Source organism: Phocoena phocoena, chromosome 1 (genome assembly GCF_963924675.1).
Source record: "Phocoena phocoena chromosome 1, mPhoPho1.1, whole genome shotgun sequence".
Classification (NCBI taxonomy): domain Eukaryota; kingdom Metazoa; phylum Chordata; class Mammalia; order Artiodactyla; family Phocoenidae; genus Phocoena; species Phocoena phocoena.
The window spans coordinates 3027881-3055789 of record NC_089219.1 but is presented as its reverse complement, the minus strand read 5'-3'; the positions used below and the strand labels follow the sequence as shown (position 1 = coordinate 3055789).

General features: G+C 56.1%; 1 protein-coding gene across 1 annotated transcript in view; it reads right to left on the bottom strand.

Moving 5' to 3' along the window:
- AJAP1 (adherens junctions associated protein 1) overlaps positions 1 to 20544 on the bottom strand; it is a 61251-nt gene extending 40707 nt beyond the window's left edge. Inside the window, exon 1 of the mRNA XM_065894822.1 lies at positions 19745 to 20544. Within this exon, the coding sequence (XP_065750894.1) occupies positions 19745 to 20540 (796 nt within the window). The 5' untranslated portion in view covers positions 20541 to 20544. The remainder of the gene's footprint in view (positions 1 to 19744) is intronic.
- Positions 20545 to 27909: the final 7365 nt, after the last annotated feature.

Sequence of the window (27909 nt, the reverse complement as noted above, 5' to 3'; positions counted from 1 at the left end):
CTAACACAATATTGTAAATCAACTATTCTTCAATAAAAAATATTTTAAAACAGGGCAAAAAAGTCCTGTTCGTTTACTTATTTGATAGATACTATGGAGCACGGTGGGTGCAATTACTCTCGATATGTTATATAGGGTGAAAAAAGAAAGCGCTTATCAGGGTTCTGCTTGGAAGGGGCTGGGGGCTAACTGGGGAGGGAGGGCCTCGTTCCAGTCTTCTTCTGCAGTAATTTCTGTAGCACAACAGGGAAGGCGACCTGAGCACAGAGGGAAGGAAGAGACTACTTCTGGCCACACGGGATTAGAGAGAGATTTGTGGGAGGGGAGTGTTTGGGGCCAGTGGCTCTGGAACAGGGCAAGTACCGGAAGCAGAGGTAAGGCCCTGGGAAGGAGAAGGGTCCCTGGAGGCCATGTGCGGAGGTGACCACAGCCTTGAACCCGGTTAGGGAGCACGGGCTTTTCTCGTATACAGTGAGGAGCCATTGATGATTCCTGAGCCGGGGAGCGGCCGCTGCGTGCAGACTATGAAATGTATGGAATAAACCCCCTTATAGTTCCTCCTGTGTGCCAGTTCTGAGCACTTCCCAAGTATTGACTCCTGTCGTCCTCACAGCACTATGAAGCAGGCATGTTTTGTATCCCCGTTTCACAGGTGAGAAAGGTGAGGCACAGAACAGTCAGGCATTAGAACAAGGATGCAGCGGAGCTAGTTTTCAGACTTGAGGAGGCTTGGCCCTCTTCTCCTAAGCTCTGGTTCCCTAGATTGGCTGGGGGTGGCCAGGGCAGAAGACAGAGAATCAGGGCCTTTAGGAAACACATCAGGCAGAGCCAGCCACTGACCCAGAGGCACTGGGCGGCCGGCCCCCTAGCACAACACGCCTGCCTTGGAGCACCTCCCGGGCCGTCTGTGGGCAGGGTGTGTGGCAGGCGACAGACTCCTCTAAGGCAGAGCCCCAACCCTGGGTCCCCAGCCGGGACCCTGCGTGCCTTACCCCATCCCTTCTGGGAATCACCCATCCCCCTCTCCCAGAAGTGACAGTCAGGACGGGAGACAGGCTGTTGTCTAGTCTGAAGTGATTTGAGCCCAGACTGCTCCTCTTGGCTTCTCCATCTAGCAGTAAGGACCCCTGGGTCCCGCCGGAGGCCTGGGGGGGAGCCCCACATCCACTGACCAGCTGAGCTCCCTCCACCCGCCCAGTGAAGACGCGCGGCAGCTCAGACAGCACACGTGGACAAGCCGACTTGTGACGGGGACACGGAGGGAGGGGGGAGGTGCGCTTGAGGGCCCTGGGGACAGAGGATGCCCCTGGACCTTGCAACCTGCTGAGAAGGAGGTGAGAAATTTGGCCCCTTCCCCACCCCTCCCCCACCTCTGGCTCCTCAGGGCTGCCTCTTTCCTTCCTTCCGAGAACGCCCACCGAGAGCTCATGCACTGTAAGGGCGTCACCCCTGTGGGTCCCTCTTTCCAGTGGGACGTGAACTGAGATCACGTGACAGCAGGGCTGTCGTTCGTTCATTGCCTGAGGACGTCAGGCTGGGTCCCCAGGCAGCTGGGGAAAGGGATGGCGTTTCCCAAAGCTGATGCAGGGGTGTTGCTATGTCGGGGTGCAGGGGCTTTCCTGCCCCTCTCATGCGCCTTTAGCCCCCTCCCTCCCTTTCCTCAGATGCTCTAACCGCCTTTGCTGGGACCTCCCAGGGCCTGCACCTCCTGGGGAAGCAGCAGAAGCTGCATTTGGGCTGCAGAGTGGGCAGCTGAGAAGGGGCTTCCCAAGAACGTCGGAATAGGTCAGGAGGAGGGGAAAGGCCAGGGCCCCACGAGGGGGGGTGGCGGGGAGGAAGGCTTAGCCAGGCTTGGCCAAGGGATGGCTGACTCCATACGTGTGCGTGCTCAAAGGTCCAGGGTGCTGGGAACAGCAGGTCTTTGGGGCCAAGCAGTCTGCGACTGTCACAGACTCCTTGATCTCTTTTAGTCTCTACTTCCTAATCTGTGCGATAGACTCCAAAGAGTTGTTGAGAAGACTGAAGGAGATAAAGCCCGGGGTAGTGCAGTGCATTACAATAACATCCCTAAAGCCTGGAATCCTGACTCCATCCCTTATAGGCTGTGTGACCTTGGGCAAGTCACTTAACCTCTCTGTGCTTCTGTTTTGCCACTGCCGAATAAGGAGCAGAGGAGTGTCTGTCTCCCAGAACTGCTGTGCCTCTTACAAGATTGAATTCAAGCCAAGCACTTAGAACCTGGCTCTTGGTGGGTATGAGATACATCTAATTATTAAGAGTGAAGGCAGGACTTGCAAATTGACTCCCTTCCTTCATTTTCTGGGGCTCAACTCATGTGTTGCTTTCTTCTAAGAAGGTGCAGCATCCCAGCTGGCACCTTTCTTCCTCCCCCCCCAGAACAACTGCCTGGGGTTCCGGAGGTTTGCGGGTCTGTACATGGATTTTCATGGTCATGGTTGAAAGGGCCTTTTGCAAATTGCTCCCGTTTTTCCCTGGGCTGAGCCCAGTCGACACTTGGACCTGATGGGTTATAAATGCAGCTAATTGGAGCACTGGCAAGGCCCGGCTCGTGCGGCCCAGCCCTCGCGTGAGCTGCTCCGTTCGGCTCTCCCCCCGTCTCCTTTGATCCACACTTTGTAAGGGCATCTTGCCCTAGAATTATGAGCACAGAAATCAGAGCAAGAATCTTCCGCCTTCTATTTCTGGCTCTGACACAGACGATGGCGTGTGGGCAGATCACAACACCAGAATCTTCTCTGGCATCTGGGAAATAGCACAAGTCACAGTGGCCTTGTCCGGCCCTTGCCCTGCCACCAATGGGGGCTGGGGGAGGCTCATCCCGGACCACTCTGGGGCAGCTCAGGACACCCTGGAACTTCCCCACAGGTCATGCCCAGTGGATTTCCTGTGCTTGGGAACAGGATTAGCTCTCCTTGCTCCGTTCTTCCGGAACAATGCGAACAGGCTTCTCGGAACAGGGAAGGCAGCTGCTCAGTTGTACTTGGTTCCCACTGGACTAGTCACGTGCTTCAGGAGGGCGGGGGCAGAGACTATTCCGACGACTGTAAAGGCCCCATAGCACAGAGCCAGGCGCTCGATATATTCTGGTTGGTTGAATGAATGATTTATTGAATGAAAGAACGAGCAAATGGGATTCGCCTGGGCATTTTCTCCCTACTGGATGACCTGCTTCTATACCCAAGATCTGGAGACGGTTGTTCTCAGGGCAGCTGGGACCTTGGGCAAGTGCAGACCCACATCTCCCCAGTGGAGGCAGTCCGAAGGGCGCATTTCATGTCCGTAAAAAAATAAATCAAGTGAAAACCCTGGGCCAAGCCCCATGGGGCCCTGCTGCCTCCCAAGGGCCTCCTGAGAATGCAGGGGAGATGATGACGGCACACTGCAGCTCACCCAGAGTTCCAGCGCCCGTTACCCACGTGCAGAGGGAGGCCTGGCACAGAGGTCATCCCATTTTACAGATGTGCACACAGAGGCCCAGGGCCCCAGGCCCACCCCAGGTCCTGCAGGGGGCCAGTGAGCTATCTCAGTCCTGTACTGCTTCTACGAAGCTGCTCTATACCTGCTGGCATCGGGCACCGTGGGGCACCCGGGGTGGGGGTGACGCTCTTGTTTATAGAAAGGTCTAGCATCGATGAGGCTGTCTGTGGGCAGAGCGTAATTCGGAGGGGACTCCTTGAGGACCTCCAGCCATGCATGGCACAATGTCCTGGGCTCCAGGACTCAGGTGAAAGCCGGTGGACCAGAGCACCGGCGGAAGCAGAACTGCCAGGCAGGGAAGCTTCCCTCCAGCATCTGTGTGCTACTCCTCCACCCCACCTCCTCCTGGGAGGCTGGGCCTTGCCCAGATTGGCCACGTGACACCCTAGCAGGGTCCTAAGATGAGATGGCATAGGGTCCCCTGGACCTGCACAGCCTCTTCAGTACACTCTGACCTCAAGGGTCCTACATCACCATGCAGCCCCCTTCCTCAGCCTCTCTGGGGAAGAGGGGGACACAGCTGTCCCCAAACCTGTGTGTTAAGGGCCCTCTGAGCAGAGGTTCTGGCTGAAGGGCTTGTCCTTGTACCCTGGGAGGCTGTGGAAATGCACCTCATTGGCCCCGAGAGGGAAGGCAAGCTCACATCGCCCCCTCCCAGTGGGGCCTTTCTCCCTAGAGGGCACGTCCCACGGCCATCCCAAGGCTCTGGGGGCTCCCTCTCTGTTACTTTCACAGCTGAGATTAGGAGGGGATGCCTTCGCCTCCAGGGAGGGGTCTTGGAGGATGGGCAGCGTGGAGGGGATGCTGCTGGCGATGGACATCCCAGACCCCTTCATGGTGAATGCAGAGAACCCTGGCCCCCTAGGATGGATCGGACCCGAGAAAAAGTGGGGAGCAGGGCACCATCCCAGAGCCTGGCTTCGGCTTTTCTCTAGAAGCTGCCAGCCTAAGATGCTACTGTGTGAGCACCTCTGCCTTTGTCCCAGGGCGGCCAGGAGCCTGTAGAAGCTGGTCCTTCCGGAAATCCATGCAAACAGCACCCCGTGTCAGAGTGAGCTTGCCCCGTGGGCCTCCATATGCCACCAGCCAAGCTTTGGGGTCACAGTCCCTTAAACCACCTGCTTCTTCCTCCTTCTCAAGCTGACCTGACAAGATGACTGGCTGACCAGGCCCACGGCCCCTCGGTCTGCCTGCCCTGCCCTGTACTTTTCTTTTCCTTTCCTTCAGCTTTATTGAGGCATCATTGACAAATTTAAATATATTTAAAGTGTACAACAAGATGCTTCGATATCCTGTACTTTTCTTAGCTCTCGGAGGGCACTTAAAATGCCAAGATGAGGCTGCAGCTCTTCCCTGGAGATGACATCTTGAAAGACTCTGAGCAAATGTCAGCTCTTCCAGTTACTTCAAAAAACAACAATAAAATGTTCTCATGGTAAAAGCATCTGCAGTCTCCTTTAAATTTCGGAAGCTGAATCTATGAGTGAGACTAAGAAGAGATACCCAAGGGAGAAGGACATACTTTCTCCTTGGAGGAAAAGGAGGGGTGCAGGCAAAGTTTGATCCAGCCAGGGAGGGGACGAGACCTGCTCAAGGACCAAGCGTCAGAGGGGGGCTGGAGTGTCTGTTCTTCTCTGTGCAGCTTTGGATGCCCAGCTCCACCCTGCCCCTGACAGGTGCTCCAGAAATCCTTGTTGCTTCGGGAGGATGGGGCTGCCTCCATCTGGCAGGTGTGGGCTCAGCACCGCAGGACAGAAAGGGCTGGTGTTTTCCTCCTACGGAGATGCGTCCTCCCCTCTGGCTCTGGCCTGAAAGGCGGGCCTCAGGTTCTGTGGTGCCATCTCCAGCTGCAGAATGGGGAGGCCCCGCAACATTTCTGCTGTCTGGACCAGCGGGAAACACGCACACCTTCCAGGAATTGACATATCCAGCAGGGGAAACAGCGGCTGGTGTTTTTGCTTGTCTTTAAAATTTGTAAGAATGAGACGAGATCAAGAGGAAGTTAAGCGTTTTGCCATCATCCCGCTTCTTCTCTAGGTGAGCTGCAGATTCATCCCAGCTTCTGGAACAGCTGTGCCAAGCTCACTGCCTAGAATTCTCTTTGTCTTCTAGGGTTGTTTTTCCCCCAAAGCCAAAGTCAACAACAAAAGCAACCTCTACAAGAACCTCTGCCCTAAACACGCTGCAGACATGTCTCTCTTCCTCCCCGTTCCTCCTCTGATAGGACGCTAAATAATCCACGTGTGGTCGAGGAAAACTTCCAGAAACTTCTGTTCTCAGGGATGAAGAGCCCCTTCCCTCCGCAGCCATCTTACCAAACACTCCCTCCTCAAGGATTTGCTCTCATAGGGCTACACAGACAGGAGAGAGGAGCTGTATTCGGTTGACAATGGGGGGCAGAAAGAAGGGGGTACTTTTATGGGTTGAACTTTGTGCCCCCACAAAAGATGCTGAAGTTCTAACCCTGAGTACCTGGGAATGTGACCTTATTTGGAAAGGGTCTTTGCAGATGTAATCAAATTAAAGATCTCAAGATGAGATCATCCTGGAATATCTGGGTGGGCCCTAAACCCAATGACAAGCATTTTGAGTGGACTTGTGTCCCTCACAAAAGCTATGTTGCAGTCCTAACCCGCAGGACCTCAGAATGTTCCCTTATTTGGAAACAGGACTTTTCAGGGGTGATCAAGTTAAAGTAATGCCCAGCCCTCATGCTCCAGCTGGACCACCCAAGTGCCCCGGTGAGCGTAGTGACACCCATGGGGACACAGACCCCGTCGAGGGTTCCTCCCACTCTGACTGGCTCCCCTGACATAAGAAAATGGAGATCTTGTCAGTGTTGAGGTCAGGAGCCAGGCCATTTATTCATTCACTGGAGGTGCTGTTTACAAGTGGGAAGCCGAGATGGCTGAGTGTATTAATTAAGGATCCATCTCTAGGTGTTGATGCATAATTTATTTCAATGATTTTCTTCCCCAGGACACAAAAGAACAATGGGCTCCACGCTGGCCAGGTCAAGAGAGGCAGGAGACTGGGGGCAGCACCCTTGGGTTCCGCAGGCCCCATGACCATCAGGGGCTGATGGGGAGATTGACGGGGGTCCTCAGGACAGAGGCGACAGGCCCAGCGAGGCTGGTTCTGATGACAGAGAGACCACAGGACAGTGGGCTGGGGGAGGAGAGGGTCCCGGGCCCAAGGTGGAGAGGAAAACTCCATGAGGAGATATGGCCCAAGGTGGACGTTTCCAGGAAAGTTGCTTCTGTAGCAGAGCTGGTGCTAAAATCTGTGTTTCAGGGGAGCTGAGTGAGTTCACTGGGATGTGGGACTCAGTCTCACGGCCATGAGGAAGTGACGCCTGGAATGAGCTGCATGTGGGCCCTCCCCTAGTCGGGCCTCCAGATGAGCACCTGGCCCAGGTGTAGGAGGTAACCAGGAGCCTCAGAGCAGTTAGACCTCTGCTCCCAGCTTGACACCTCTGGAGCCCAGAGCCCATGAGACCCCAAGCAGAGGACCCAGTGAAGGACCCACAGAAACTGACAAGTAGGTGGTGTTAAGCCCCTGAACTTGCAGACTTTGTTACACGGCACAGGTGACTATTACAGCCTGGAAACTGGGATGCCTGTAAGTGGGTTTGTACGAGTGAGCGCATAAACAAATGACCATCAGGGTGATGGGTCCAGGTGGGCCGTCAGACACGAGGCCCATCCTTCCATGGCCAGTGGTGCCCTTGCCTTAGCCCATTCAGGGAGAAACATCAAGCCCCTGGAAACTTCCATCTTGGGCCACATCTCCTCATGGAGATTTCCTCTCCACCTTGTGCCCCGGACCCACTCCTCCCCCAGGAAACTCCTGAGGGACCAGACCCCAGGAGGCCTCCTCTCCCCCCACCACCCTCCCAGCTGCCAGGTTCTTAACTCAGGAGCAGAGAGGTGCCTGTCCACCTTGGGGGGATGGACAGGGATTTTAAGTGTCTCGATGGTGATCAAGATTCCAAGGATAAACTGCAGATGGGAAGAACTGATATCTGGGGATCTGGCCAGAAGGACGGTGGGCACGAGACTTCAGGATATCCCAGGAATGTAAAGCCTCCCTGCCCGCCTCCACCTGCTCCAGGTGGGGCTCTGCCTTGCATGGCGCCCACCCCATGGAAGCTCATGGCAGTGGCAGGGTAGATCAGAGTGTGTTCATTGCCTGGATGCTTCAGTTTTCCTAATAATGGACTGGAGGCACCAGCCCGTCCTCAGCTGCTTGCCGAGAAACCAGAGGAGCCGAGATGCTGCTGGCCTTGCATCTTGCCGCCCTCGATGGCTCACTGTCTCCTGAGCCTCTGGAAACAGTGCCCAGTCTGATATCCATGGATGTGTCAGCCGTCCACTGGCCAGAAGTGCACCCCAGTCTTGCCAAGCAGGCAGCTGACCACTGACCACTGTTTTGAATGCAGCACCAGTCCTGGGCCTGGGGTCCACACACCCTGAATGTCCACCCAAGTACGGGGACAGAATGTGATTTCCAATAAAGCCTGGGCCTCAGAGGGAAGAGTGAGGGACTCGTTTCTGAGTCTGGGTCTGAGTCTCAGCCAGGAGCAGGGCCAGTCCTGGTGTGGATTAGAGAAGACTGCTAAAAGGTGCACTCCAGATGGCCATTCTGTGGCTGGCAGGGCCTCCAGCCTCGGGCAAGACTCTCATGGCGGAGAAACTGACCCTTACGCCTGGAAGGGGCTGACGTTTTCATGGGCTTCGAGGTGGAAGGCAGCAGAAAGAGCCCGGGATGTTCTGTGAACTTGGTGATGTTTTCCCAAGAACCGGTTTGACTGGGCAGGTGGAGGCTGCAAGGCCCTGGTAGAGGGGATGCAGGAGTTGGTACAGGGTGGCAGCTGGGATGTACTCTTCCACGTCTGCTGACCCACAACCTAACCAGGTGAGGACACCGAGGTTACCTCACCAGGTGAGGGGCCACAGGTGGGGTCCGGGTCATTGCCAATGTCAGTGTGGACAGAAGCTGGCTTGCACACGTGGGGGTAGTTTGCACATGTGGGGGTAGTTCTCCCGTGGCTGCTGTTGGAACTTAGAAAAACCTGCTCCAAACCTGCTCTTGACCAGGATTTCCACATCCTCCCCACCTCCCTGCACGGGCTCCAGCCCTCTGCCCCGCTTCTTCTCTTCCCACACTCAGCCTCACTCCTGCCACGCGGCCTCCGCACTTGCCCCTGGAAGGCTCGGGCCCACATCTCCCAGCCCCCAGACACCTCCTTCCCACCAGCTCACATGCCCCACCTCCATCCGGGCTGATCTCCGTGTGCACCTGCCCACCGTCTGTCCACGCCTGAGGGGGCAGAGCCTCCTCTTCACGCCCCTCAGGGCCACTTCCCACTCGCGTTGGCGCAGGTTCTCAAGTTAAAAGGGGGGGTGTCTATCATTGGGAAAAGCAGGGCTTCCCAGACCTGCCTTCCCCTCATCACCTCCGGTCTCTCTACCGAAGTCCAACTCATCCGCCCTCTCCACTGAGCACAGATGTTGGCCTCCAGCCACCAAGGCCAGCCCCTCGTCCTTTAAGGACTTTGCCTCCACAGTATCTCTGTTCTCTCCCCACCGTGAGTTTTCATTCTCTGCCGGACCATTCGCGTGGGCAGGCAGTGTGCCTGAACGCTCCCTCATCACAAACAGCAAAACAAGACAGCAAAGTCCTGTGTCACCTCTGTGGTCCTCTCCCCTCCGCTTTCCCCCTTCCCTCGCAGCCCGGACTGCGCAAAATCTCCAGCTCCACCCTCCGCCTCTGCTTGTTCACCGCCCGCCCCCATCCGCTCCACCGGGGCATCTTCTCACAAAGCCTCCAGTAGTCCACCCCGACACAGGACAAGGGTGACGCTCCCTTGGTTCTCACTTCCCTGGCCTCCCAGGAGCTCTGACACTGGACCACATTCTCCTCCCCCTCTCTCTCCTTCTCTCCCTCCTCCTTCCCCCCTCTCCCTCCCCCTTCCTCCTCCCTCCCCCTCCCCCTTCCTCCTCCCTCTCCCCCCTCCCCCTTCCTCCTCCCTCTCCCCCCTCCCCCTTCCTCCTCCCTTCCCCTCCCCCTTCCTCCTTCCTCTCCCCACCTCCAGGCTTCCACTTACCACCCTCCTGCCCCCTCCCCCCCACCTCCTCCTCTTCCTCACACTTCCCGGACTCCCCAGGGCCCTGTGTCCATCCCTGTCTCATGCGATCCACACTCCCTCCAGGTGATCTCAACCCTCCACACCCAGACATCGGAGGGCTTTGAGTCTCCACCCCAGGCCAGACCTTCCCCAGCTGCAAACTCACAAGTCCAGAAATCCGCAGACGTCCCCACCTGGACAGCGCACACGGCAGCTTGGCCTCGACATGGCTAAAGCGGCTGACGTCCTTTTCCAATCTGTGCCCGCCCACGCTGCCCCGTCTCAGCCAAAGGCACCACTGTCAGTTGAAGACACGAGTTGCTCAGACCCAACACTTGGAGGCCTTCCAGGTTGTTCTCTCTCACCACTGCCCCGTCCGATTCTTCAGTAAGTCCGCCCACCGCCAGCCTCCCCTCTCTACTGGGCTGCCTCCATCACCCGCACTCCTGTCCTTCCCCTACGGTTGCCCTCCAGGAGCTTCTGCGGGACTACGGCACTCTGTTCACCCCATACACTCAGGATAAAACCCAGAGCCCTTACGGTCGCCCCCAAGCACCTCGCAACCTCGCCCCAGCCACCACTCTGACCTCCCCGACTCCAATTCGTATGACCCGCCCCTCAGAGCCCTTCTGTCACTCATCACATCACACGGTTTCCTTTGCCTACACCTTCCATTTCCCTGCCATTCCCTCCTTCTCATCATTCGGGTCCTTGGGTGGGGAGGCCTGCCTCCCCGGCCACACTCACCCACCCACCTCGTGTGCACCCTCCTCGCACACGTTCGTACATGGGGTTTCCTTATTTGTGTTTTTACATGTGTCTGTCTGTCTGCTGACCCTGGAGGGGACAAAGACCGTGTGTGTGTTGTCTTCTGATGTCACTGCAGAGCCTGGAATATAGTAGGTGCTCAGTAAACACTTGAACTGAAAGAACAAGTGAGTGAATGATGATCTACAGGGATGAGGCCACTGGGAGCTCAAGAATTTTGATCTCTGACTTGTCTGTGAAGCTCAGTTTATACAAAAGGAAACTTGCTCCAAGCCCCAGTGGCTCCCAGGGCCTCTGGGCAGCTCTGGCCTCGTGGGGGAGGGTCAGTGAGGGTTGGGCTAATGCTCTCCCCCCGCAGGTCTGCCTACCTCTCCAGCAATGCCAGGACTAGGGGCAGATGAAAAAATCTGCAATTTTCCCTGCCTCTCCAGGAGAAAATTCCCAGGCACTGCCAACTCCAGCCAGAGCTAATGAAAGCTCCTCCCATTGTAGTGGGTTCAATAGCAGCCCTCTCCCGCAAAGATAGCCATGTCCTAATCCCTGGAACCTGTCAATATGACCTTATTTAGAAAAAGGACCTTTGCAGATGTAATTACATTAAGGGTCTCAATATGAGACTATCCTGGATTATCAGGGTGGACCCTAAATACAATGACGGGTGTCCTTATAAGGAGAGACACAGACACAGAAAGAATAAGCCATCTGAGGACAAGGTCGAGATTAGAGGGATGTGGCAACAAGCCAAGGACACCAGAGTGCCCAGCAGCTGGAAGAGGCAGGAAGGATGCTCTCCTAGAGCCTGTGGAGGGAGCCCAGCCCTGCCCACACCTTCATTTTGGTCCTCTGGCCTCTGGAACTGGGAGAGAATGAACTTCTGTGGTTTTAAGCCCCCCAGTTTGGGGTGACTTGTTGCTGCAGCCCCAGGACACTCACACACAGAAGAAAGCTTCTGTGTGCGGCACGCAGGTGAGGGCGAGGCCCAGGGATGCCCAGAACTGCAGCCGGGATTCTCGGGGGGCAGGGGCATCTTGGAATGTGGGGACACATTTGGTTGTCACGATGACTGGCATCAGCTGAGTAAGGCTGCGATGTCACCCGCCCTGCAGTGCGGGGGACAGACGTGCTCCCCCAGAGACGGCCCTCTGTCCTGTGTGACTGCGAACGTCCTGCCACACATTCAGGCACATTCTGAATGCTCTGAGCCCGGAGACCCTCCTTTGCCTCCACGTACAGACCCAGAGTATTCTTTACATGATTTTAAGGAGCACCGAAGTTTCCCAGAATGCAACCACCACGCACATCAAAAGGAAGCTGTATTATTTTTGTCCCCAAGGTTGCAGAGAGCTGCTCACCATTTCAGAAAGTCACGTGCCCTCAAGGCCCAGAAGACACCTGTCTCAGCTCGCGTTGGCATCATGTTCCTGGTGATGCCCCAGGGCCAGGGAGGAGGGTGCCTTTGACCACCTCCTTACGCTTCCCAGTGAAGATGTACACAGACCAGCCTTTATCATAAGTAACCTTCCTCTGTGTTGCCTCTAAATCACACTCAGGGCACCACTCAAGTGTTTAGAACCATTGCTTTCGGCAGGCTATATTTTCTATGAAAATGTAGGTGCGTTGGAAGTGAGTTAAGGGAGCATTTGCAAATGTGTATTCGGAACTCGGGCTGTGCGTCTGGATGGTCAGGGGGCCTGCCCTAGAGCCCCGGCACTTCCTTCTCCTGCTCTCTGGCACCCTCCTCCCAGCCCAGCTTTCTCCAGCTGCCTCTGTCCTCCGGGGTGGCCCCTCCTGCCCCGTCCCCACAGAGGATGCCGGTGCCCTCCTTCATGCTGATGGGGGATAGAGAAGAGGACCCAGGTGTGCGTCTCTCAGGGGCTCTGCCCTCGGCCCAAGGACACACCCATGGAGTCCTGGCCAGGGCCCTAGCTGCTGGCCTTTCTGGGCAACGTGTGAAAGCACACCGTGTTTTCACATCTGACCCTTCCACGCCCCTGGCCTAGACTTTGCTGGTGGAGACCCCCTGCTCCGGGAGCTTCTTGAAGGCCCAAGAGGACAGGGAAGGTTCTTTCATCACTGGACCTCACACATGGCCCAGAAAGTGCAAGCAAATAAGACAATCGTCTTCCTCTCGGACTTAGGACCCCTGTCCCCACCTCACTCAGGATGTCCTGAAGCTTCAGGCAACAGGGGTGTGTGGTGGGGAGGGTCCCCCCAGAGTCATGGAAAGGGCCCTGGCCTGGGGGTGAGGAGAGCTGGGTGGGGATCCACCTGCCCCCCGACTCTCGATGGCTGAGCCTCCCTCAGCATCAGCACCACCCCCTGCCCCCCAGGCCAGTTTTGAGAACGTGGAGAGTGAAGCATGGCAAGTCCTTCCTGGGCTACTTATTGGGGGAGGGTTGTGTTCCAGGGGGGCCTGGAGAGAAGCAGGCTGTCCTCGTGCAAAGGATGCTCCAGCTCATGACCTCCCCTTGGTGTGACTGCCCCCGAACACACACGGGGCCGCCGATGTGGCTCGTTAGGGGGTCTGGGTTTCCGGGGTAGGTCTGATTGCTGAAAGCCTTCCAGGGCAGAGAAAGGTCACAGAAGAGCGAGAACAATTCAGGCTGGGTACCTGCACATCCTCATCCTAATACCTTCGGGGAGCATTCGAAGGACACAAAATAAGTAGCACGTTCCCAGCGCTGGCGCCATTCCGACCCCCAAGGTAGCCACAAGAGGAGGTGGACTCCATCATCAGCTCTGCCCTGGCATGCCGCAAGCTCCACGCTCCACCGGGGTCAACACGGTCAAGTCTCAGGACGGCCTCGCGAGGTGGAAAGCACTTCCCAGTTCTGCAGGCAGGGAAGCCGGGACTCCCCGAGGTCACATGCACAGTCGAGGACATGCCACTGGCCCGCAGGCGGGCCTCCAGGGCCTGTGGCAGGTCCCGTCAAGGCAGGGGCTCTCCCCACCAGCCCCAGCTTTGTCTCCCACACAGCTCCCCAGACAGACTCGGCATCCCTGCTGCCAAAGGAAACTTCTGGAAAGGGAAGCCGCATCCTCTGTTATCACTGATCCTCACCTCCCAGCCACAGACTTCAGGGCAGAGAGTCGCTGAGCCACATCGAAAGCAAAGACCGGAGGTCTGGTCTTTCTTCCTGTCTGACCATGTGGCACGTCCATCACCCGGCAGTCGGGGCTGAGTCTCCGGAACTGGGCAGGGAGCTCTGGGGAGCCCTGACCTTCACTGGGAACCTACCTGCTGCAGAGGTGACGGCACTGTTTCTTCCTCAGGTGTAATCACTTGGGCCCTTTCACATTAGTCACTGTAACCCAGGACCACTCCTGGGCAGGGGCGGGGGACAGAACGGGTAACGTCTCACCCCAAACAGAGGCTCTGAAACCCCGTTGCCAGCAACCACCCTGATGACCCCAGAGCCTGCCTGCGCCCGGGAACTGCTGGGCCCACTGCCTGGCCCCCCGGCTGGCAGGCAGGCTGTTGACGCTGTAAGCGGGGAATGCCAAAGCTCTCCAGGGCTCTCCTTTCACTGATGACAAAACAGGAGGGAAACGGCACCAAGGCCGCTCTTCTGGTGCTCGGCAGAAGGACACAGGCCTCTCACGTTGCTGTATCAGTTCAGAGCTGGACCAGGGACCCCAAGGGTTTTCTCTTCCAGATCCTGTTCTAGACGTGAGAACACAGTCCCGGGGTCACCTCCCCGGGCTCCCTCTACCAGGCAGGCCTCTGGGCTTCCAGCAGCGCTGGCCTCCCTGGCCTCTGCCCCTGTTCACCCTCCCCGTCCATCAGGACTCTCCTCATTTGCCCCTCCTCCTCCATCTGTGTTTCCAGAATAACACCTGAGCTATTATTGCCTACGTGGTGTTTGTGACATTTCCTCTCGCACCCTTCCCTGTCTGGCTTTCCCAAAGAAGATTTTTAAGCTCCTTGTAAAGAGGGCACAGGGATGGGTTTTCCAGCCCCTGGCCCCTCCCCGCCCCAAGGTGCAGCATTTAACGTCAACTAAGGAGTGGATCGTTCGCTGTGCCATTGATCAGAAGCCAGAAACTCTGAGACCAGTTCTCTTAACATAGTCAAATAAAAATTCTAAAAATGATGTTCTGTCTCATATTTAATTTCAACACTTAAAATCATTCCCTGTGAGCGGATGAAACCATATACCACCGTATATCAAAAGCATCTGTGAATGCGGTTCCCGTGGAGGGGAGATGCATCCTGCAGGGGTGTGTCTCCTGCAGCCCCCCAGGCCCTGGATCACTGGCAGCCCCACCGGCACCCTTAGAGGACACTGGTTTCCAGATCGAGGAGGCATCAATTCAGGTCTCTTCCTGTATCTTCTGAGGGCCTGGGGAGGACAACAGCCCAGGGTGGGTGGAGGGCCACCGCTCACAGGTAGAAAGCACAGGAGGACGGCCACCATGGTTTGGGATAAGAATTAAAGAAACTTCCTGATCCCGAAGGGCTCTTAGAAGAGGAATGAGGCCCTGAGGGAAACAAAGAGCTTAAGAAGCACTAAATGCAGTAAGTTGGAGCAGGAAGCATGTGAAGGGAATAAAAGGAAGCCGGTGATGGAGTCATCTCCAGGAGAATCCAAGGCCGGCTTTAATGAGTCAGCCCATTTATCCACTTGGTGTGAACACAGCTTTGCTCAGCAAAGGCAGGGGAGCACTCAGGGAGGCTGGACAGGTCCCAGCGCCATCAGCAGACACACACAATCCTGCCTGTGTCCAGGACAGGTGACCCTCCGGAACCAGAGCTGGCAGGACAAGCCACACCGCATCCATACGGGAAGTCCCAGTGAAGACCCCGAAGACCAGCCTCGCTGTCTGCAGAGTTTAGGATGTTGAGGAAAAGCTCCACAAGCTCACTTGTTCGTTGATGCTCTTATCCCAATTAAGCCACTCAAAAATTTGAAGTTCGTGAGTCATTTGCTTCAAATATCTTTAAATTAAGGACGGATTCATTTCCCTGGCAGCAAACACCCAGCAAGTTAATTAAAAGGGTCTCAGCATTTAAACCGCCATCGCAGCTTTAAACAGAAGGGGAGGAACGTGTCTCTCTCCGTTACGTCTGCTTCTCTCTCCCTTCCCCTCCGATCCTGGCATTTAGAAACTACTCCATCACCGTGGGACTTGATCCCAAGGTCTCCCCGCTTCCAGTTCAGGTCATCTGACCAGCAGGGTGAGAGAAGACGACACCAGCCCGTCCCACCAAGAGGACGCTGAAGGCCCCCTGGTGACAAGGACAAAGGAACCTGGAAATCATCCTTGGAAACGCGTGAGTGGATTCCAGTGTAAAAATTACCAGACAGAACTGGGAGAACATCTGAGCCATCGCATCCTTGAGCTGCTGGTTGTCACAGATCTGTGACTGATCCAGATGGGGACACATCTAGAATGACAATGGGGACCTGGGCCCTCCTGGGCAGTGCACCTTCCCAGAGTTGTGAACACAGGCAGGTGGGGAAAGCGTCAGATGTGTCTGTGCAGTCAGGAGCCGGGGGCCAGCAGGCAGGGTCGAGGAACGTCAGGTCTGGGAAATCTTTACTGAGCGCTAACTGCAGGCCAAATGCCCAGGAGATCCCTCAGTGGGCAAACGCGGGGACTGAAACCAGCTGGCTTAAAGTGCCCACAGCTCCCTTTACGAGGTTTAAGATTAAAGCCCAGGAAATGACTTTCCATTTTTCCGTTTTTCTCCTGGGAGACACTGTAATTCCAGACTCAGAATACAACCAGCAAGAGAGCTGTCACCGGAGAACAGCGCTTCACTGTGGTGAGCCCTCTTTTCCGGACCTCAGGTGAAGTGCTGACCGTCTGATGCTCAGTCTCTGCCAGCACCGTGTGAGGCTGCAGCTCAATGCCTTGGTGAACCCGAGCCAGGCGGTTTTCCACCCCAAGCAGCTCCTGGCTAAGCATCATCTACGCCTCTGCTCGGAGCACCAAGGTCAGGGATGAGAGTGTGGGACCTCATCAAATGATGTCACCATGGAGCAGTAAGCCGGTGACAGCAAATCATCACAAGGACAATCACCAACATTGTCATCACCATCACCACCATCACCAGTACCACCAGCACCGTCATCTCCACCATCATAATTACCACCGTCTACACCATCTCCATCAAGACCATCACCAGCACCATCATCTCCAACATCACCACCACCATCATCGTTATCGTATTAACAGCAGCAAACATGTCCTGAGGAACTTTCATGTGCCAGGCACTGAGCACCTGGTATGTACTATCTCACTGAATCTTTACAACATTATGAGATTTTTAATTCTGTAATTCCCACTGAGGCACAGAGATAAGAAGGAAGCTGCCCAAGTTCACGCAGCTAATACAGATGAAGCCAAGAACTGGCAGGCAGGCTGCGGCACGCTCAACTACCACACTAAAACTAGAGAGATTTCCCAACCGCTCTACGTGGAGCGTGACTCCTGCTCCACGTCAAGTGGGCCCTTAGACAATTCCAGCAGCTTTTCCATATAATGTTAGCTCCTGACAGATTTCAGAGTGCCCCAGATCACCAGCCACCTGCCCTTTCTACACCCACCAATGCCTGTGCTATGGACAGACAGGAATGTTTAGACATTCCCCTTCTAAACGTTTCTCTACAGAAGCAAAAATAAAACAACTTCCCAAATCTGATTCCAAAGACACTTCTTTTGACCACAGAATTGACTTATCAAATTCTTCATATCACTTCCTAAAGCCTTCATTCCAGACTTTGGGGCACCCCCCAGCTGTGAGTGGGCAAATCTGGGCCTGTTTGTCCTTGATGCCTGTAACCCTCTCCTCAGAGTCACTCTTGCTGGGTATAAAAACATCTGGCACGGATAGAGGATTCTTAGTTGCCAGGCACCGTGTTTTGTACTTGGGGTTGATTTACTGAGACTTCACAGCAACCATTTAGGAGAGATATTTCTAAACTTTCATAAATGAAGAAAATGTAGCCAACAGAGAAGAGAACTTTCCCAGGGTCAGCCAGCTACGAGCAGCAGAGCCCAGATTCACACGCAGATCTGCAGCCTGGAAGCACGTACCGCTCACCGTGGTGCGCAAGGCCCCCCAGACCACAGCTCTGGGATCCCCAAGACCGCCCTTGCTACCTTAAATCCTGTCGGAGAAGGGTGAGTAGTAGTCATACTCCAATGAGTTGGGGGCCTAGTCTACATCTGCTGACTAGGGGGGGATCTGCAGGACCCCTGCCTGGGCTCTCAGTGCCCTGGGGCTTGGATCACTTATGTAGGACCAGCTGAGCTTTGATGAGCCCGGTTAGGGGAATCAGCATTTCCTCTCTTTCCTTGCCTTGAACTCGAAGCTGAGGACGACTGGCTGCCCCTACTCAGCATCCAGCATCACTTCCCAGAATGAACATTTCTCTGCGTTAGAAATAAACACACATACTTACCCCCTTTTAAATCTGTTGTGCTAAACAAATTAATCTAGCAGCAGATTATATTATGAAGAACCATAAATCTTTTCCAAGATAAGCATCTGTCAGGCTGGATTAGCAATATCCAGTGTACTATGAATTAATTTGCTAAGCCTTATAATGCTGTCCCGGGCATTTAACTTTAGTAATAACAAATGTAATTTGGAAGAGATGGGAACTCGTTTTCTCATCCATGTCTATATAGTAAGTGACGTAGGCAGAGGAGATGACAATAAATGAACGCACCACTAAATTCTATTATGATGATGGCTTGCGAGTTTATTGAGGTAAAAACGAATGCTTTGTAAACTGCTCTTGGGCGCCTGGTACGGAGAAGATGAATGGCAGGGTCTGTGTGTCTCTAGACCCCAGAAGGGGGCTATGTGGAAGACAGCTGAGGCACAGACCTGCAGACCCTCTCCCGTGACACCCCCAAGCTCACAGCCTCCGTCCCTCCATCCCGGCCCCCGGCCCCTGGCGTTGAGGTGGAGCTTGGCTTTGCTTCCACAGATATGTTGCTCTCAAGGGAAGAACCACGCAGAATAAAAACCGCAGTTCTCTTATCCAGGTGAAGGAAGGAAGTAGGTCATGGAACAAGGGCCACCCACTCCCTGGAAACCTGTCCAACTACTGATCATACCCTGCCTGTTGGCCGGGATACAGAACGTGGTGCACACACGGAGTGCAAGGGACAGCATGGCAACCTGGCTGCGGAGGGACCCTGACGAGCAGTTCTCTCTGTCCTCCGGGTTCTGTAGAGGATCCGTGTCAGGTCCAAACCCTGAGGAAGTGGAGAAGCAAGCCGGGGGTGGAGGAGGCTGCATGGTGCCCCCACCCCTTTGGGCTCATGCCCTGGAACTTGCATCCTGTTTTGCAAGTCAGCAAATACCGCTGCCAGTTTAGGATGTGCAGGCACGGACACAATCTGTAAACCTGGGAGTCATGGTGGGGCATGGGGCCATGGCTTGTTCACAGAAGCCAAGGATGCTGGCAGTGGGTGGGAACACAGGGGTCCAGGATTCTGGCTGTCCCCTGGCCGGCCTGAAGCTGGGCACGTGCAGGGGGCCTACCAGCGAAGGGACAAGCTTTGGCCTGGGAGATTTTCAAGGGCTACTCCTTTCGAAGCAATTGGAGGAGTTACAGGAGGAGAAGGAACAACAAGACGACGTTGCAGCAAGATATTCCAAAGCCAAGAAATGCTAGTTGTCTACACACACCTAGAATAACACGGGCAGGAGAACCGAAGCCATCTGTCAGATCTCCATCCTCCAAACACCTCCTAACCCATCTTCAGGGACAAGACACCCCTCACCTGAGTCAGTGTGCAAAGCCCCAGCTAACACCACAGGAAACTCCTCCTGATACACGGCCTCCGGCTCTCCTGCTGTTTGAGGTAATTGCTAATTCTAGGCCAGTCTGACAGTTGCCCCTCCTTAGGGCCATACCCTTGAGGGTTTTTGAAGACACCACATACCCTGTCTCTATCAGCAGATGTGCCCACATCTAACTCCCAGGCTGGCCCAGGAGCTGAAGTTCTGCCATTCAGGAAGATGTTTCCCTGTGTCTGGTGGGGCTCAGACACCCCTACACAGGCAGGGTGGGTACAGTGCCCACTTCAGGGCCACCTCTAGGGAGAGACCCTCTCCCTGCTCCCTTCCAGCAGCTAGAAGAGCCTGGCCCTTCCTTGCAGAGCACAACCCAGATTTGTCAGGACATATACACGTGCAAGTTCACAGACACACAGCGCCCCATCTTCCCGTGAGGGGCTGTGGCTTTAGGTTCCCTGATGGGAAATGAAGAGTCTCACGAAACGGCATCACCCAGGCACAGCTCAGCATCCCTCCTAAGCCACACACCCCCCCCAAAAAATATCCCCCCAACCCAGCACCAACCAGAAAAGAGGTGGGCGTACCTGAGGTCTCCCCCAGAACCCGCGGGGGCTTGCTGACTTTGCCACTGTCTCTGCTGGGGCTGGTGGAAGGCTCCGTTGTGCTTACCCCAACCGGTTTCCCACTCCTGGGGTCCAGGGGCTCGGTGAGCCCCTGAGTCTGCAGTGTCACGGAGGTGGCCGTGGTGGCGGTGGCGGTGGCAGTGGCCACAGCTGTCTTCCGTGTTTGGAAGATGGAGACCGTGGTGGGGCCATAAACGCCTGGAAATGTATTGGATTCCGGGGCCTCCTCCTCCCCCGTGGGCCCCCAGGCAATGAACTCCGTCTCCGTGGTGGGCCTGCTGCCTTGGAAGTCAAAGCTGTTGAAGGCGTGCCCCTGCAGGTGCCTCTTCCCCCTCCGCAGGAGGGCCTGCTGGTCCGTGGGAGCTCCACTGCCCCCCGCAGAGGATGAGGGGCCCAGGGAAGGGCTGGATTTGGCAGCAGCTGGGGGCTTGGCCAGCCCCCCTTTGGGCCCCAGAGCGGCCACCTGGTCCCTGGGTCTGTGCGCCCGTCGGGCCCGGGGACTCAGCATCTGCCCGTGACTGTGACCACGCTCCAAGCGGGGCGGCCGGGGGCTCCACACGGGCGCTGGGACCCGGGCGGGCTGTCCGCTCTTAAAACTCCACAAGCGGGGTGGCCGGTGGGGCAGCCGGGGCAGCAGCCGGAACTCGGGGCCCGGGCCCAGGGACTCACACGCGGGCAGATCCAGGGCGAGCTGAAACATGGCTATAAGGATCCAAGCATGGCTTCCTAGAGAGCAGCCGGGCCAGCGGATGAACATGGAACTGCGTGGGAGAGAGAGAAAAGCATCAGTGGGGGGACCTCTGCCTGGGGGGCGCTCTCCACCCCCAACCAGGACGAGGAAATGCTCTTCTTGTAATGAACGCTAATCCTAGCTTCCAAAGGGGAATGAAACCCTTCGTTAGTTCACTTCAAAGGCCGACTCGAGCGCGGTCTGTTAGCATCTTAGAAACACAGGCCGAACCACACGCGCTCAGGACCCGGCTTCACCTCCAAGGAGGTTACCTGCACATGGCCGGCTGAGGACAAAGCGTCCGCTTACAGGAGGGAAACCGAGTCTCCAAAGCCCACATCTGTCAGCTGAAGAGATGACCTCACGGGCCTTCCATCCCCGCTTTGCTCTGACCCTTAATAAAACGGAGGCACCAAGAGGGGAGGGAACGGCAGGGCTGGAACGTGGTCCACACCCTGGGTCCAAGGCCCGGGCACTTCCCTCTAGGTCACAGACGTTCGCGGTCTGAGGTGGGTGATGCTAAGCCTGCAGCCTGCAGTCCTGAGGTTTGGAGGGACAGGGGTTTCAGCCTGTGGGGCTTCACGTGGAGCAGAGTCCCAGCATCTACTGCTCCGGGCCGGGTCCCGCGCTCTGCCAACCCCACCCTCTGCCGCCTCATATCTCAGTTGAATGTGCCGATTTGAAAGCAGGCTCATGGCCTCAGATGCCGTTACACATACACGGGGAAAGCTGCTGGTCTGTGGCCTCCTCTGGATCTCGCTCAGGAAAAGACACGCTGCGGGGAAGCTGAAAGTCAATCAAGGCGCTCACTCTGCCCAAGTGCTTGTTCTGCCGATACTTTTCTCCCATGCAGGTGCTGGGGAGGCTGGGGAGGGCACACCCGCACGGCCTGGCGAGGGCAGCGAGGCTGAGCGTGCCCTGGGCCTGGCAAGGATAGAGCCAGGGGAGGATGCAGTGCACATGGAGGGTGGGGGGACCCGGGCCCCGTGCCCTGCCACCGGCTTAGGTAACTGAGGACCTGGGACAGGCGCCCTTCAAAGCCAGAGCTCGTCAGCAAGGCCATGTCTAGAAATTGACACGAAGCCAGAGCTTAGGGATGGTCGCAGGTGGGGGGTGGGAGAGCATGTGTGTTGCACTGAGTCGTCAGCCCAGAAACACTGTAGAACCAGGCCTGGGGAAGCGGAGTTTGGCAGGTTTTCCTCCAAGGGTGTCACGTGACTTTAAAAGGGACTGAATCAGTCCGTGTCTGTGTGAGTGTGTCCACGTGCCTGGGGCTGACTTTTCCCTCACTGACACTTAGGAACGTGCTGTCCCCCCAGCATGTTGAAAGGAAGAAACTTGTATTAATGAGCGCTAATTGCCGAAAAGGACAAATCCTCAAATAATAAGGCCCCAGTTTTTCAATCAGAACGCAAGTGCTTGGCTGCAGAAATTAGGAACCGCTCATTATGCTAATGCCTCCGCACCAAGAGGCTGCCGGTGCGCGATTTCTCTGCACGGCCAGCCCTGCGTGCTGCAGGGTCCAGGCCAGCCTCGCTGCACACAGAGATTTAGGTCAGCGCGAGGTGCCCCCAGGAGCACACCAAGGGCGGCTCCTCTGTGGCCACAGGTGGCCCAGGGAGGGGGATGCTTTAGAAGCTCAAGTTCTCCCACCTCTCTATGCATTTGGACGCGAGTCCAGCCCTCAGGGAAATGAGATGCTGCTTCCAACAGGTGTGGTGCCTCGGCCTGGAGGGCACCACTGGTCACCATCAGGTACCACAAGGCACTGCTGAGCACCCCCATGCCTCACCAGGTTTCACCATGCCCCACTAGGCACCCCCATGCCTCACCGTGTCCTCCCAGGCTTCACCAGGTCCCACCACCTCACCAGGCCTAATCAGATCCCACCAGACCCCACGAGTTACTACCAGGAACCCCCAGACCTCACCAGGTATTATCAGGTTTCACCAGGTAAGAACAGGTCCCACTAGGCACCACCAGGCCTCACCAGGCCCCCGCCCCCCGGTACCACTAGGCCTCAACAGGCACCCCCAGGCCTCACCATGTACCCCCAGGCTTCACAGGGCACCACAGGTCTCCCTATACCCCACCACCTCACCAGGTCCCACCATACCCCACCAGCCACCACTAGGCTCCACCAGCTACTACCAGGAACCCTCAGGCCTCCCCAGGTACCTGCAGACTTCACCAGGCCTCACCAGGCACTCCCAGGCACCACAAGCACATCAGGCCTCACCAGGCCCCGCCAGGCATCACTAGACTCCACCAGGTAGTACGAGGCTCTGCCAGGCAGGCTGAGCGAACGGTAGTCACACACACACCTGCCTGCCACCACCACCTGGAGCGGCATCGCCCCAGGAAATTACAACAGGGCCTGTGCCTGCCCGCCCCGCACAACTTCACATGCAGGGTATTTCTGCCATTTTCCACCAATCGTGAGCTGTAATTGGTTACCATGGAAACCCTTCTCTTTCCACGCCACCCAGCTGTTATGCAGAGAAGCCAACCCGTCGCAACAGCGGGGAGAGCTAGATTTGTTTTTCCTCTTCAAGTCCATTTTCTTTCTTTTTGAACGGGTAGATTTGTTCACAGAGGGAAAATACAGAGGCAGGTGAACAGGTCAGGACAGAGGCTCCACCCACACCCAGGAGCCGGGAAATGCGGGGCCTGGGCGGGGGAGCAGAGAGAGGCCCTCCCATAGGGAGGTCAGGGACCGATTCCGTGGCCTGCAGGGGACCCATCATTGGTCTCTCTACAGGGGCCAAAGGCCCCAAACCCTCTGCTCTGTCACCAGGCCTGCTACCTCTGTGTGCAACCTGGACCTTCCTGGACTCCTGTGTGGGATCCCCCGGGGTGAAGACGCATCTTGGTGTGAGAGGATTCAGCCACATCTGCGAGGACCGTGTGAGGGGCAGCCAGTGACCTCTGTCCTCATCCCTCCAGCTAGTCCTGAAACCAGGCAGGACCCCAGGAACACTCTGCAGTGTCCCTCTGACACTGCTAAGCACAGGGCTGGGAAGCCCCCAACTCCACACTCATTTCACGGTTAAGAGGTTCTCGGAGGACCACTCACAGATCCTCTCACCCAGGAAGGCATCCACGGTGCCATCAGCCATTTTTCAAGATGGCAGAGGACCCCACACATCTGCAGGGGAGGCCCTCAGAGCCACTAACCATCAGAGCCAGCGGGTAACACGCCAAGGAGGCCAGGCCATGGCGCAGGCCGAGTGCGGCCGGCTTCCCCAAAACTCTGGGGCATCCGCAGACGCCTTACGAAAGTGCCGCCGCTTCAGCCCCACGAGGATGGCTACAAGCAAACAGAGGGACAATTCCGAGTGCTGGCGAGGATGTGGGAAGACTGCAAGTCTCGGGCATCGTTGGTGGGAATGTGAAACGGTGCAGCCATCAAACAGTTTGGAAGTTCCTCAAAGTGGACCCAGAAATTCCACTCTTGGGTGCAGAAATGCGTACACGAATGTTCACAGCAGGATTATTCCTAACAGAGGAAACTGGAAACAATCTCCGTGTCCATCAGCTGATGAGTGGGTAAAGAAGGGTGGTCCAGCCCTACAGTGGAACGTTATTTGGAAAGAAGTGCTGATGTACATTACCACGTGGATGGACCCTGAAAACGTCACGGAGAAGCCAGTCACAAAAGGCTACAGGCTGTACGATTCCGTTTACAAAACATGCCCAGAAGCAGTCGATCCACAGGGATAGAAAGTAGATTGGTGGCTGCCGGGGGCTGGGGGCAGGGGGCTAGGGAGTGACTGCTAATGGTCACAGGGTTTCCTTTAGGGGTGATGAGTGTTCCGGAATTAATGGTGGGGACAGTTACACAACCCTGTGAATACATTAAAAACACTGACCTCTACACTTCAAAGGCGTGGATTTTAGGGTATGCAGTTTAGATCTGAAGAGGTGGATGTGTGCCGGGGTAGTGGGTAGACAGACTTGGGGCACACTGCATCGCGTCCTAATTCTGTTCCCTGTCCCTGTCAGGTGGGAGGAAAGAAAGGATGCTGGGGCCACAGCCGGCCTTGGCAATGGACGTGCAGTGGAGACTTTAGATTGGTCCACACGATCCTTGCCTGAGTGCCCGGCTGCCGCGTCTACACCCTGTGACAGACGGGCCCCGGATGGCTCCCCCTCGGCAGCATCCCAGCCTAGACTTTCAAATGAAGAACAAGAGCTCCCAGCCACCCCCCACCCCACCTGATTGCTCCCAAATTGGGAACTACTGTTCCATCCCACTTTATTTTCTAGTTGGCAGGCTTTTTGCTTCTCTCCCTTTTAAACTTTTATTGAAATCCTTTTTCCCCAAGAACAGCTTAATAAGATTCAGCAAATTGAGATTCAATTTGATACCTTCTGTATATTTTCTTCACTGAAGAAAATCACTGTCAATTAAGGGAGACAAAGACATCCCTTCCACTTAAGGGTGCGCTTTTCTCCGAGCAAGGAGTTTGCAGGGCTGCCTTCTGCAAGCAGCTGGCATCCACTTGCCAGAGCACTGGGGCTGGGCCAGAAGTTTATGCGGGAGTCTGCACGGCCCAGAGGCCATCCCCGAATCTCCAGGACGGGGCAGAACCTGAGTGGTATCCAACAGGTGGCCAGCCTGTCCCAGCCCTGCCACTAGCAGTGACAAGCACCCCATGTACAACCCCAGCACTGGATGACTGAGGAAGACCCTCACCCGTGATGTCTCTCTTGGGCTTGCCATCAGCTTGTTCGGGGGACAAGCCACAGTGGGAACAATTCTGTTTGACGTTGGCCTGAGCGTGGGCTTGTTGCTTCCTCTCCGCAAGCCCCAGGTTCCCAGCCTTGTACGAGGTGGTTGGAGCAGGTGGCACTGAGGTCTCCTCATCTTCTAAGAAGAACCGTACATCTGTGACCAATAATGGATAGGGTACAGCCTGAAATGACTCCGAGGACGCAGGTGGGACAGACACAGATGTGCTTCCTCCAGCACAGAGCTGGCTCTGGGGGAGTCCGTGTTCCTGTGTGGACATCATCAACCCCTACAGACATGGGCATCTCTTCACCTGGGGCCCCTGCTGAGTCCACCTGCCCTCCTCAGCATGATCCGGTGTCCAGAAGCCCCTTGATTCCACCCCACTTCTGTTGGTTTGTTTGTTTAAATAAGCTTTTCTTTTTAGAGCAGTTTTAGATTCATAGAAAAACTGCATAAGGGCACCGAGAGGTCCTGTGTACTCTTCTCCCAGATGCCTCGATGTGAACATCCCACATCACCATGGTGAGCTTGTCAAAACTTAGGGAAAGCACGGGTCCATGACCATGAACCAGATTCCATACTGTATTAGGGTTTCACCAGTTTCCTCTCCCAGCATCCCACATAACATTAGTCATCACGTCTCCTCGGGACCCTCTGGGCTGTGATGGATGCTCGGACTTGCCTTCTTTCGATGACCTTGTCAGTTTTCAGGAGGACAGATCAGGTAGTTTGTAGGCTGTCTCTCTACTGGGATTTGTCTGGTGTTTTTCTCATGGTTAGACTGGGGTGATGGGTTCTTGGGAGGAACTTCAGAGGTGCAGCCCTCCTGTCACATGGTATCGGGGTGCCTGATGTCAACACGACCCACCTCTGCCGATGACCTCAGCCACCTGTGGGGTCCTGTCTGCCAGCCGTCTCGACTGAAAAGTGATGCCCCTCCCCTTCCTGCACTCTCGTCTTAGGAAGCAGGACCCCAAGCACAGCACACACTCTGGGGGGAAAACCCACTTTGCTTTTAACTCCTCAAACCTCACCAGTTTTGCAGTCAAGCCATGGAATGGGACAAATCTAAGGAAGCCACTGTCCCAGGCGAAGAGGATGGTGGGTGACAGGCAGGACTTCCCTTTCCTTTCAGACCTATGTTCCAAGTGCGCTCGGGGTGTGGGCTGGCAGCGAGAAGCTGGGGTGCTCCAGCCGCGGGATCTGCACTCAGCGAGCTGGAGGGAAGAAGTCATGAGATTTGCTCTCAGGATGTTCAGAGGTGCCCCGTCTCCTAGAGCCTGACAGGGTGACGCTGCTCTTCATGAAGCCCAGAGACCAAGGGGCGGCAGGCTTGGGGTCCAGGATGGATGGAGGAGGCAGCAAGCCTTCTGAGGACAAATCCTGGACCCCAAAGCTGCGACTAAGGGGAGACGGCGGCCACACTCAACTCTGACCTTTGGGCAAAGTGAAACTCCCAGTAGGTGAGCCTTTGTTTCACCACCACGTCTTCTCCTGACAGAAGACACATCCCACCAGGAAGAGACATTCGGTTCTAGGTGAGAAGGGAGAGCTCGGTGCCCGGTGGGGGAAAGGTCCTGGTATCCCTGATTCCGTGTTGCCCCAAGGTCTCTGCCCTGGAGAGAGCGAGACGCGGCCTTCCAACACCATGAGATATCCATCTCCCCCCACCCTCCGTACAGGACCCTCTGGGGCCCAGGAGCACTTGGGGGTGCCCCCAGCCCCCCATCACCAACAGGACAGTGCAGCAGGGGCAGAGACCCGCCCTCCCCTCTCACGGACACGGGTGGCTCAGCCTCTATCCCCCAGCACCAGCTCAGGAAGGGAGCAGAGCACGCGCTCTCTTCTGGAAAGCAGTAACTGGTTCAATTTTCCTAGTGAAACAAACGCAGCTGTGAGTCACTCGAACGGTGCTCCCAGACCGATGTCACCGTGATGTCCTGTAGAAGCAGCTCCACACTTGGCCCCAGGACTCGCGGGGATGAAAGCATCCCTCCCTTTCAGGAGAGGCGCTCTGGGTGCCTAGGTTTTGGTCACCTACGGCCCCAGTGGATGTCGGGCGCACACGTGGTTTCTGACACAGAGAAGGAGCGGTTCAGGAAAGAAACCTCCAACGTGACCAGATGTCTCTGGCTACCCTCCTTCCCGGAACGTGGGGTCAGCCCCGGGGGCGGGGGTCCTATTGACACCCTCCTACTCCTGGGTGCAGTAGGTGAAGCACAGGCAAACCGGTCTCCTGACAGACCCCTTTGTCCTGGAGCATCTGTGGGTGGGTGTCTTCATCCCAAACCCTCATTGCCCAGGTGTGGACAACAAGAGACCCACAAAGGAAGGGGCCTGGCTGGGGTCACCACGAGTCCAGTACTCAGGGACTTAAGATCTCTGTGCTCAGAAACTAGGTCCCAACGCCCCTAGACCTGTGGGGACAGGGACACGCTAGAAAAAGCAGAGCAAGGACAAACCCTCTATAACCTGTAACCACGGTGACTCCACTCCCTGGACAGTCTGAACAGAGGCTCCGCCTACGGGGAGGCGGCTGGGTGGGCGCTGGACCTGAGCAGGTGTGATCCACGCCCCTCCCGACCTCATCCAGCCGCCAGGGCCCTGCAGGTCCCGGGGAATTACTTCATAAGCTCTTGCAGAAGACAATAAGCCCTG